The sequence below is a fragment of the Xiphias gladius genome, chromosome 17 (genome assembly GCF_016859285.1).
Source record: "Xiphias gladius isolate SHS-SW01 ecotype Sanya breed wild chromosome 17, ASM1685928v1, whole genome shotgun sequence".
Lineage (NCBI taxonomy): Eukaryota > Metazoa > Chordata > Actinopteri > Istiophoriformes > Xiphiidae > Xiphias > Xiphias gladius.
In genome coordinates this window covers 575,692-588,150 of record NC_053416.1, presented here as the reverse complement: position 1 = coordinate 588,150, position 12,459 = coordinate 575,692, and the positions used below count along the sequence as shown (strand labels likewise).

Genomic DNA, 12,459 nt, shown 5'->3' with positions numbered 1-12,459 from the left:
CAAAGCAGAGTGAAATTCGATTAAACACTTCTCTAACACTATGACAGATAGCTCTGAATGTTGGGATTCATAATCTCGTTGACTTTTTCTTTGATCAGATTTCCCCAGTTTCAGACTGTGCACGTGCTCACGTTCATACAATATTTAACAATTAAAACCACCGACTGCTTCTGACCGCGTTCGTTCGCGTTTACATTTCTCAAAGTAGAATATAATTTAGGTGTAGCAGCACTGATAGGACAACTGAAACCGAGGTACCGCAGCAGCTCTAGCATCTAAACTGACCAGAGATGCACCGTGCCGTTCAGCCCAGAATTTAACCCGGAACTGGACCACGACTAATTTAACAATCAGGCAAATTTCTGCCAGGTCTGCTGTATCTGACGTTTAGCTCGAGGTCATGAGGTCATCTGTCTGTCAGACAGTTGGATTTCAGGCAAGTCAGAAATTCGGGTTGTTTCTCTGCAGTGTGAGCACGTTATTCGGACCGGAACCGTCCTCACATTAACACACGACACCAGCAGAAACGTCAGATTTCCATCACGTTCTCCACACGGTTCTCTATCGTCCGAGCTTCGACCGGAGCTTCTCTTAGTGACCTCGTCTCGCTGCGTCCTCTTCTTCTGTGGTGGTTCAATGGCAGCGACTGGAGAATCGGCTCCACCAGCTGCTGATCTCAATGAACCGACTCCTAATATTCACACAACAGTAATGGATGGAATGTGCAATAATTTGCATTTTCTTTTGCCAATTTTTGTGGCTATTTGGTTAAAGTTTGTGCTAAATTTGGATGGACACACTTGTATGAGCGCAGAAGTCGTGACAGTTTAGTTCAGAAGTGAAGACTAAAATGTTTCCTGTGAGTTAATGCACGTGTCTACAGACTGTCAGGAGTTAGTATGGATCAACTTTATCAGGACACAATCTGGATTTAATCTGGACACAAGTCACATGACCACCAGCGGGATTCAAGATGTCAGTGCCATTACTCTTTTTATGAAACCAAAACACACACACACACACACACACACACACACACACACACACACACACACACACACAGATTCAGGGTGAGTTTTTGTCGTGTTTTTCAGTGACAGGTGTGTGACAGGAATGTGTGAACACTCAGGTGAACAACAGCATCAGTGGCTACCTGCCCTCAGTGAGGCCTGATGGGACGACACCACAAAGCACCAGCAAACCTGAACGCATCACAATGCCAAGGTCACACGACTGTTACAGGTAGAGTTTATACAGGTGTGTGTGTGGTTTATCAGCAGCAGTGATGGGTGAGTTTCAGTCTTGAAACCACTTTGTGTTTCATGTACGCGTTGTCATAAATAGAGCTGTGCCAATAAAAGACTATTGATTCTGGTCAAACTATTAATGTCATGATAAATATCGTAGCAACGTCTTGACTTTGATTGACATGTTCAAAATCACATTGAGGCAAAAACTAAAGTATATTTCGATGTCGAGTAAAACATCTCTCTATTCAGAGATTTATTTCTTTTTGAGAACTGTCAATTGGTCAAAAAATCAGGACACTGAATTACTGATGAACATTTTCTTCATATCTCCTGTTGTCAACAAATCCCAAAGACTAGATCTAAGACCCGGGGAGGGCAACAGCTCAGCGGTTTAATACCCAAAAATCCAGACGGTCACGTATCTCTGAAACGCGCCGTGTCTGAGAGAGAGACGTCGCCGCTGAATACTTTCACCTCCGTTGTGTTGAGATGGAGGCAGAAAACTAAGAGACACACGTATCAAAACTTGGACCAAAAACAACCAAACAAACTAAAACCGTGTGTATTGACTGACTAGAAACAGCCAATCGGATCCTTGAACCTGCCCGACCGTCATGAAAGTAGCCTCATTTTTCCCCCGTCTTTTTGAAGAGGGGGTTTTGTTGCTTATGTACAGTATCTATGTGTAAAATAATAACATTTTTAAAGTCTAAAGTGGGATGTGATCATGTTGTGTTCAAAATGGCATCTAGACATCCTATTACTCAATAATGGCCAATATGATGTTTGTTTGCTGTGTTAATTTCAGCAACGAAAACTGTGACGAAAAAAGTAGATTAACGATCTTTCTTCCAAAACAGAAACAAGACTAAAGCTAAATAAAAAGTAAACTTTGAAAATGAGAAGGACGATGAAATGTTCTACATTTTTCACCGACGAATAAAAACTAAACGATGATGTACAAGACGAAACAAATGGGCATCTCGTCATAGTTCTGGTTTCCAAAAGGTAAAAAAAAAGGGAAATTGTCAACTAATAGTTTTTAGTCATTAACACTGATTTGAGAAAAACACAAAAAAAGGAGACACAATTATCTAACCAGTTAGGCAGAAGACCTCTTCCACACAAGTGAATTGAATGTAGAAATTAGTTTTGTTACTTTGGAAACAACGTCTTTGTTTTTTTGAGATAAACTTTTTTTCTGTTTACTTCCAAAGAGGAAGAGGGGAAATGTGTTTTTTCTGACTTGGGTGAACTGACCCTTTGTATCCTGACTGCAGATTAAAGCCGCTCTTCGAAGCAGGCGCTCTGGTGTCTCGGTTTGTGTTTTGGTGCGGGGCGTGTGACGGGCGTGGTGATGATGTTTCAGGTTGGCGCTGCAGTGCGGCGAAAGCCTCATCAGACCGTAGTGTGTTACAGAGACTCAGCCGCTGTGTGCTGGAAGACACCTGGACGCCAAGAAGCAGGGACGCTGAGGGACACCTGGACAGTCTGAGTCCAGTCCCAAACGTGGGAAAACTCTGCATCTGGGCTTCACATACCTGAACAATGGCTTGTTGGGGCTTTAGCCTGAAGGTGGCAGGTTCAAACTGGGAATCGTGTTTTTAGAGGTAAGTGAAGGTCAGATGCAGGAGCGATTTCCCTGTTAAATACTCAGGAGGACCAACTGTGCTGACTGGGATTCAGAGTGTCGAGGTTTCCTCTCATCACAGGCGACCAGAGTTGCTCTCTAAGAGATCCTCGTTTTAAAAACAAACAGCAGTTAAAAAGCAGCCAGGAGGATTCCAAGTGAAGCCACAGCGCTGAGTCTTTAACGGCGGTAGTCAGATCATCACTGTTGTCGTCAGTCGGCTTCCTTTACGCCAGCTCATCAAATGAGAGGTGTTGTTCCTGAGAGCCTTGCTGATTGGTGGCAAGGAGGCGCAGAGTGTTGACGTGATGGTGGTCCAGGAAGGGGCGAGGGGTTCGGAGCATTTCGAAAGAAAACGAAATTAAAAAACCGAAACAGAGAACAGCCTTCCATTTACAAATACGTCAGTTTTCTTCTATTAAGTTCAAGTCGAGTTCTGTACAATCCCTCTCAAACACCGCCTGCTGTGCTGCCTCTCGCTCGTCGGCTTCCTCCTCCCTGTCGTCGTCCTCGTCGTCGTCGTCGTCCTCGCGGCACTCCTCGTCGCTCTCGCTCAGCGGCCCGATGCTGGTCCTGCCCAGGCACTCGGCCGGAGAGCAGGAGCCCCGGAAGTCGCCCATGAAGGGCTCCATGCCCATGCAGACGTCTCCTCCGCAGGCCAGCCTGCCGCCGCCGCGCTCCAGACACTGCGGGTCGATGCTGCGGGTCTGCGGGGACGACAGGAAGATCGTCGATAACAAAAAACCTGGAAACAGCTGATACCAGATTGCAGAGTATATCGCTATCGGTGTGTATGTCCACCAATAAGTCAGTAAATGTCGGTGCAGAAATACCTGAACCAGGTTTGAGGTCATGTAGTAACTGTCTCTGGTCCCTATCGTCCGCCGGAGAGAGCTCTGACCCTGATTTTTACACCGTAAACTGTTCCGCGCAGTATGTGTCTTGATCGCAATTCTTTAAAAGGAACAAATCTTAGGGATCCTTAAATCAATACGCTGCGGCGTAAGACCATAAAAATGTACAGGTTCTAAATATCCCAAAATACGGTGATGTTCTAAAGAGTAACCTTAGCATTAGGGATGGGATTGGCAGAGTCCCACAACGCGAGCAGACGGGGACGGTCGTTACTCACTGTGGCGGTGCAAAAGCCTCGTACAAGTAAGAAAGAAGAGAGTCTGAGCATATGACAACCTGCAGCAGGAGGCTACAACAGTTGGAAATTGTAGGAAAAGACCCACTGTAAGAGGACCGCTTGATTACTGTCAGCAAATGATGTCAACGGCATTTGTATAGAAGTGATTCAAGCTTTTTGATCCATATAAGCGGTTGATCGCTGTATATTCCCATCAACATGATCACGAGTCAGTTGAGAGATTTATTTTGACATGGCCTTTCCCCCCCAGAGACAGCGGACCGGGTGCGTGAATCAGCCTGCACTTAAAATTCCTACCAGACGCGAACGTCGTGGCTGCGACGGTGCATTCGAGGCAAATGAACTCGATGAGAGTCTCTGGCCTCAGATGAAACATGAAACTTTACACTGGGATGCGGTTTCTTACTAGTATGACACCTGACAACACTTCTCCTCGCCATTAGCATTACTCATTTTCAGAAGTCTAGAACTGCAACTGACAAATTGTTTCCGTCACTGATTGATCTGTTAATCATTTATCTGATTATATCAATTACTCACAAAGTCCAACCAACAGTCAAGAACCCAAAGATGTTCAGTTAACGGTGAAGAACGCAGAAACTGTAACCAGAGCTTTTTGGCGTTGCTCAATAAACAACGTAAAGAAAGAATTGCTAACAAACTCGTTGATGTATTTTCTGCAGTACCTGAGTCATCTTGGTGAAGTCGAGGACGGGTCGGGCGCAGGGTCTGTCGGGGTCTCGGCGTCTCTTCAGACCTGGTTTGAGCAGCAGCAGGTCGCAGGGCTGCGAGTGGCAGCGCGGCAGCTGCGGCGGCAGGCTGCGGCGCAGAGACGACGGCGTGCTGCAGGCCGAAGAGGGCGAGGCGGGCACCGGGCCCCCCGTGGTCGCTCCGGCCACGGCGGAGCAGCCCGGAGGAGGCGCCGCCGCTTGGCTCGGCACAGGAGGCGGCGGCAGGAAGGTGGAGGCTGCCGAGTCTCTGATGAGCACGGGGGAGAGAGAGAAACGCCTCTGGGGAGGGGGAGGCGGGTGGAGGGGAGAGGGAGAGGAGGAGCAGGAGGAGGGGGAGGGGAAGAAGCAGCAGCAGGCTCCTCCCCCCGCGGCCGCCTCACTGGGGTCCCAGGGGAAGCTCCAGGGCAGCGGCGAGTCCGGAGACAGCGCCAGGCTGAAGAAGGTGGGGCTGGACGAGGAGTGCAGCGACGAGTTCAGAGAGGAGCTGGGGGCACGGAGAGGACAGGCTCCTCCCCCTGCCGCACCTGCCCCTACACCCCCTCCTCCCATCCCTGCCCCCCCGCCTGTTACCCCTCCCCCAGCTCCCCCGTGGCACTGCTGGCGACTGACGGGAGTCCAGACCCTTGAGGCGCTGGGCCGCCAGGTGTAGCGACAGCGCGACAGGTCCTCGGGCACCGACAGCGAACGGCAGTGGCGTTTGGGAGGTGGGGGAGGAGGGGGAGGGGGCCCAGGGCCGGGAGGTGCCGCCGCCGCCGCCGCCGCTCCCGGGAGGGACAGCTCGGACGCTGAGGTGCTGGGCGCCAGGGGCCGGTGCTGCTGCGGCTGAGAGGGGGTCCCGTCCAGGGGGTCGACCCCCTCCTGCAGGTGAGCATCTGGGGGCACCAGGGGCACGGGGCCGGGGGGGAAACTAGAGCTCAGTAACCCCCCCTGCAGGCCGGACTTGGAGGGAGGGCAGAGCTGCCAGTAGCTGCTCTCTGAGGACACACGAACACAGTTAGAGGTCATGTGATATTTAGGGTGGTGATGTCATCATATTCTCTTCTTTAAGGGTTGCTCCGTTTAAAGGACAAGATACGACTCGTTTGATTATGTTGATGAGCAAATTTAACGTTTACCGGTTAAAAGGTCAGACATCACATGACCTTCACATGATCTATTTATTTGCACATTTATTTCATTTAATTATCGTAAATGCCGGTCATGTTTCGAGGTTTCTGGAACTATCGCTGCTGAGTTGCCTTATGGGAAATGTAGGATCCAGCGCTTTTGGAGTCCTACCTGTACTAGAGACCAGAAGTCAGGACCTTTCTGTTTGTGATCTGACTCAACCTTATGGAGGTGAAATGCTAAATTCCTGGTGCATTTCTTCCTTATTTAGAGCAAATCCCAGGTAATCCTTCCACGTATCATTGACTTACTTTGAACAAAACACCAGACACTCACCAGGCATCAAGCCATCTGGGGGCCAGCACTCTGTGAGGGTTTTCGGGTCCAGCAGGGACTGAAGGACAAAAACACAGAGACAAGCTGAGCTTCAACACGTCTTATTTTACTACTAATGCCAGGATTAAAGTGCACGTGTTGTGTTGTACCAAGCCCCTAAAATGTTTTGACATTTTATCTGAAACTCGTGGGAGCTGTAGTTTTTAAAAACAAAAAAAATAATCCTTTTTTTAAAAACATAAAGACGATCGCACTCATTTGCCTTGACTTTACTAAAGACTGATGGAAGAGGAAGTTAACTTGAACGAGCTTTTTCTTGGAGCATCATCTAGTGGACATTTGAGAGAAGTGCAGCCTCAGCTCTGACTTCAACTCCCAGAGGAGGAGGCTGGTTAAAGAGCTAGCTAACTAGCTCACCTGAGCTAATCAAACCCACGGTGTCCGTCACTTAACACCTGCTGAGAACACTTCAACATAAAAGCCTGAATCTGTTGTCCACACTAGAGGCGGTCTGGCGGAGTTACACCGCAGACGTTCTTCCCGTCTCTGACTGCCACCACCGGTGTCATGCATTTGATTCCTCCAGTAGTCATGGCTTTGTGCTTTTCATTCCCTTTCTTCAGCCTGCTCCACAACATCATCATCATCATCATCATCACTATCAAACTCTTCCAACAGCAAGAAACAAGAAGAAGGTGAAATCCACAAAGCACTTTGTCGCTTCGTTTTGAAAAGCTCTGGTGAGCGTGGAGCTACAGCGACTGGTCAGTCAATAGAAAATTATTCGGCAACATTATTTAGGTCATTTGTTTCAGCTCTAAAAGTTAGGATGCTTGGTGGAAACCTGGACTTACAAACCGGACCCGGTCGAGACCAAAGACTAACAAATGAGGCCGAGACAAGTCCGAGTCAGAGGATGTCCTAAAATGTCTGCTAGTCCGTTAACAATATTCTGTTTGATCTCAGGACAAAGTAAAGCCGCAACGATTAGTCGATTAATAAATTAGTAGACTGACAGAAAACAACTATTTTGATAATCGATTAATTGTTTAAGTAGTTCTTCAAGCAATAATTCCAAATATTTGATGGTTCCAGGTTCTCAAACGTGAGCATTTTCTGCTCTTCCTTGTCCTACCTTATAGGAAACCAAGTGTTTCCGGGTTTGAACTGTTGGTCGGACGGTACATGACATTTAATGACGGGACTATGGGCTCTAGGAAACTGTGATTAAACCAGAGGTCTCTCGAGCCGACCCTAAGGATCACCATCAATCTAATCCAGCTATATTTTAATGGATTACTATTCATTCAAATGAAGCCCATTCACGTCCTTTACTGAACTCTACTGTTTCGTTACTGCACTCGACAGCCAGCACTTCACTGCATATGAGAGTGAAAATTAGAGTTTCGAATGTGAGAAAATATTTATTACACCAGTGATTGATGCTGTTCCAACACCTGAGTTGACTAAATTTGCTGAACTCTGTCGTTAACGGATCCGCTCTCTCTCCTCTTCTTTATCAAAGCCGAGAGTGGAAACCTTCAGCGGCGGCTTCTCAGCCTCAGGTCACATCAGCTTCGCCGGTTAATGTCGGTTCTGTCGGTAACTCGACGCCAGAACGAAATGAAACGCGTCGTCGTCTGAACTCGGCCGAAGATCGTCTGGGAGTGAAGAGGCTCCGCTCCGTAACACCGCTGTACAATCGGAGCGTGTCCGTAGTTCCGACGGCTCCTCTCTAGAGGATCCCTTCATTTTAAATCCTTCTCCAGAAAAACTTCTCTCAATCTCCGATCGATGATTCAAACCCATCGACTCTCTAGTTTTGAATCAGGAGCTTCAGTGTTTGGATCAAACGGCTCGGGTCAGATTGAGTTTCTGCAGCTGTTATTTCAATGTGTCAGATACAGGTTTAATCAACATGTAGGGAAACAGACTCTGGATCAGCAGGTTATATTAAAGCACTCAGATCAGGATCCGGGTCCAAGAAGCTTGATCAAAAGATAAAAGAGATAAAGAACAAAAATACTTGACCTCTGATGAGGAGAGTGAAGGAGTCATGAGAAAAAAGAAGAAACAAATCAACAACATACAAACAACAGAAAATGTGAACTGAGCTCGGTTCAGCTCGGAGGAGTAAAAACCGGACTGAAGGGAATTTTGGCCCCATTTACTCTGAGTCTCTTCTTGTGTCCTGGGTGGATCAGATACTGCATCTGTCTGATCTGTGAGAAGCTCAGTGTGAACTCATCCAAGACACGTTCAAGACGGATTGAAACCTAAGTGTTCTAACCAGCTCTGGAGGAGGTTCGTCACTCATGGCGTCCAGATGTTGAAAAGGTGTAAATGCATCCGTCTCTCCAGCACACATCTGTAATCTTTCGTCCGCCCACAGAGAAACCTTGTGGAAATATCCACCCACTGTCTGATTTTCTTCACATGTCCTCGGTCTGTCTCCTCTGCCTTCGTGAAAATAGCAGCTGAAGTTTCACTGAAACGATCCGTTGTTCGGTCTCATTAAAGCAACAAGGAGAAACAGCTCCAGATGTTTCTACACATACGATCATCTGGATTTTATCTGATCCCTGAGCCAGACTCCTGCACGGGTCCAATTTAGCAAACCCTTCTTGTGGTTTGTGGTCATCATCTGTTCACATATCTGTATCTGTACAAAATGATTCTGGTTTAGATGTTTAAAAAGCTGAGCCTCCATGTTGCCCACACGCGTTCAGTTCATTTTCACTCGTGCCCATCGATCCCTGTGCATTGGTTTTTTTACCCTTTTTACACATCATTTTTGTGGGTTACCCGTCAGGTAGGACTCTTCCCTGATCAGTTCAACCGCCGACTGACCCGGTGTTCTGTCGGTCACCAAACAGTTTCAGGTGAATTACCACCTCCTTCTGGACCGGAGGAGGTCCGACCCCGATTTACTGACCAACGCGGATGCAGATCTGAGAGCGTGAATTACAGAGTCTTCAATCTGATCTGGATTTTATCTGATGCGGGATGCTTGAAGTGACGCGTGGAAATGGGCCTCGGCGACTCTGTAACAGGCGGAAAGCGGGTGAGGCTGCAGGTGTGAGGGACTCACCAGGTAGAAGTCCCCCGGCTGAGCGGGGTCGCCTTCCAGAGTCTGCTTCCTCAGGCTCTCCACCAGCAGCGTGACCACAGCATGGTGGCAGGGGACGGGGAGGCGGAGGGGGGACGCGGGATGGGGAGGCGGGGAGGAGGTGGGGGGAGGAGGGGGAGACAATGGGGAGGAGAGGGGAGGAGGAGGAGGAAGAGGAGGGAGGGGAGAGCCACGCCCGTCTGTGCGTCCGTCTGTTTGGTCCGTCGCAGGAGGAGGAGAGGGGGGAGGGGGCGGGGTGGCTGAGACTCCTCCTCCTCCTTACCAACTCAGGGCCAGGTAGCCCCACCCACTCTCACAAGGACATTGTCAGTCAGCTGTTGCCCCCGGCAACGCACCTGGAGAGGAGGGAGATGCATGTGAGTGATCAGTGAAGCAGCCGAGCCAGTCTGAAACTATTTTAGTGATCAGTTCATCTAATGACTGATCTCTTGATTAATCATTTGATCTGTGAAACTTCTCCTTAATGGTAAATGGACGGAACTTACGTAGCACTTCCAGTCTAATCAACCAATCAAAGCGCTTGACACTACAGCCACATTCAGCCATTCGCACACACGTCTATACAGCGCTTTTCACACACTGATGATACATCGGGGGCGGTTTGGGGTTCAGTATCGTGCCCAAGGACACTTCGACATGCGGACTGGAGGAGCCGGGGATCGAACCGCCGGCCTCTCGGTTAGTGGACGAAACACGCGCTACCACCTGAGCCGCAGCCGCCAAATGTGACGTCTTCAAATGTCTCTTTTTGCCCGAACAACAGTCTAAATCCCAAAGACAAACAGAATAGAGCTGCAACGATTAGTCGATTAATCGATAAATTGATCCAGTGAAACTGAATCAGTAACTATTTTGATTATCCGATCATCGTGTTTATTCATTCTGTTAAGCAAAAATACCAAATGTTTGCTGGTTCCAGCTTCTTGAATGGAAAGATTTTATGCTTTTCTTGGTCTTACATGATTGTAAACTGAATCTCTTTGGGGTTTAGTCTGTCGGTTGGAAAACACAGAACATTTGAAGACGTCACGCTTGGCTTTAGGAAACTGGAACGGGCATTTTTCACTGTTGACTACCTGTGAAAACGGGTTTCAACAACTATCATCCCAACCTGATGGAGCCTGCTAGGTCTAACTTCTTGAACGTTTACTCAGAGAACGCCCCAAACTAATCCACGTCATGTCAGAGAAGTCGTCGGCGAGGCTGCGTTTTGTTAAAAACAGAGTGTAAACGGCAGTTTTCACATCGCAGCTCAAACGCCAACATGGCAGATCATCTGAAAACAGGAGGCTAACGTTTTCAGTATGTGGAATCATATCGGGACTGGGGGTTGAATTTGTGAGTTATCAACCTCTGTGGATCCAGTATCACAGTAGTTCCAGTATCACAGTAAAAGTACTTCCTTTTAGTCACAGTATCACAGTAAAAGTACTTCCTGTAGTTCCAGTATAGCAGTAAAAGTACTTCCTGTAGTCACAGTATCACAGTAAAAGTATTTCCAGTAGTTCCAGTAGTACTTAAAGTAGTTCCTGTAGTTCAGTATCATAATAAGTATACTTTTTTTAGTCACAGTATCACAGTAAAAGTACTTCCTGTAGTTCCAGTATAGCAGTAAAATTTCCTGTAGTTCCAGTATAGCAGTAAAAGTACTTCCTGTAGTCACAGTATCACAGTAAAAGTATTTCCAGTAGTTCCAGTATCACAGTAAAAATACTTCCTGTGGTTCCAGTATCACAGTAAAAGTACTTCCTTTAGTTCCAGTATCATAATAAAAGTACTTCATCTAGTTCAAGTATCACAGTAAAAGTACTCCCTGTAGTTCCAGTATCACAGTAAAAGTACTTCCTGTAGTTCCAGTATCACAATAAAAGTACTTCATGTAGTTAAAGTATCACAGTAAAAGTACTTCATGTAGTTAAATTATCACAGTAAAAGTACTTCATCTAGTTCCAGTATCACAGTAAAAGTATTTCCTGTAGTTCCAGTATCACAGTAAAAATACTTCCTGTGGTTCCAGTATCACAGGAAAAGTACTTCCTGTAGTTCCAGTATCACAGTAAAAGTACTTCATGTAGTCAAATTGTCACAGTAAAAGTACTTCATGTAGTTAAATTATCACAGTAAAAGTACTTCATTTAGTTAAAGTATCACAGTAAAAGTACTTCCTGTAGTTCCAGTATCACAGTAAAAGTACTTCCTGTAGTTCCAGTATCACAGTAAAAGTACTTCATGCAATGCCATTATCATTATAAAAATACTTCCTGTAGTTCCAGTATCGCAGTAAGAGTACTTAATGTAGTCAAATTATCACAGTAAAAGTACTTCATGTAGTTCCAGTGTCACAGTAAAAGTACTTCACTGTGCAGGGACCTGTCTCCTGTGACTGGTCTCTGATTCTCAGATCATTGATCCTGAGTCACGGAGGCTTCGGCAGCGTTTTACTGCTGGACCTGCTTTTAGCTACGTCACAGACAGGGAGAGAGTTCGGTCCACTGGTTCCCAACCCGGGGGTCGGGCCCCTCCAGAGGGTCGCCAGGTGAACCCGAGGGGTCGTCAGTTCCCACTCACTGATCCGGATTCAGTCTCTGGACTTTTCTCTGATCTTTGATTGCTGAGCGAAACGAAACGTGCGAGAGGTTTAGAGGAGGAACGTCTCTCCTCTGAGACTCAGGGAGACACAGCTAAACACCGACTTCCTCGTTGTACCTCGGAGGTCAGAGACAGGTGGGTCGGGAGCCACCGGTGCAATGTTGAACACTGCGTCTTCTCTCTATAAACTCGTCACATGTTCTTTTCGGATGCAATCTTCGTCTGCGAAGCGATCAGCTACCTGGGCTGTCAGATAAATGCAGTGAGAAGACCAAGATTTGCCTCTGAAACCGACGGTGTCTGACATCAATTACAGAAGACTTCCTCCTCCTCTCACGCAGCTCTCCGGCTGGACTTTTCTCTCATCTCGGATTCTGTTGGACAGTTTTAACCCTTTGGGTCTCGAACATGATCAAACCAACAAGAGGGGAACTGTCTCTTTGGCATCTCATAGACACCTGACGGACGACAGCGGGTCTCCGCTAGGCCCCTGCTTTACTGAATGTTATGTGTCGTATTTCAGAAGCTTGTCG

General features: G+C 47.3%; 1 protein-coding gene across 1 annotated transcript; it reads right to left on the bottom strand.

Annotated features, from left to right (window-relative positions):
• Nucleotides 1-297: 297 nt before the first annotated feature.
• On the bottom strand, nt 298-9,418 carry fam53c (family with sequence similarity 53 member C). The gene is made up of 4 exons (XM_040150410.1): nt 9,299-9,418; nt 6,208-6,265; nt 4,720-5,738; nt 298-3,587 (listed from the first exon to the last, which is right to left on the bottom strand). Exons 2-4 carry the CDS (start codon nt 6,212-6,214, stop codon nt 3,285-3,287), a joined length of 1,329 nt encoding a protein of 442 aa, XP_040006344.1. The 5' UTR covers nt 6,215-6,265; nt 9,299-9,418; the 3' UTR covers nt 298-3,284.
• Between the last annotated feature and the right edge of the window lie 3,041 nt (nt 9,419-12,459).

Excerpts from the sequence above, each read along its gene's own strand:
- fam53c (XM_040150410.1), bottom strand. Across the intron at positions 3,588-4,719 it reads ACTTCACCAAGATGACTCAG|ACCCGCAGCATCGACCCGCA; the intron begins GTACTGCAGAAA and ends TCGTCCCCGCAG.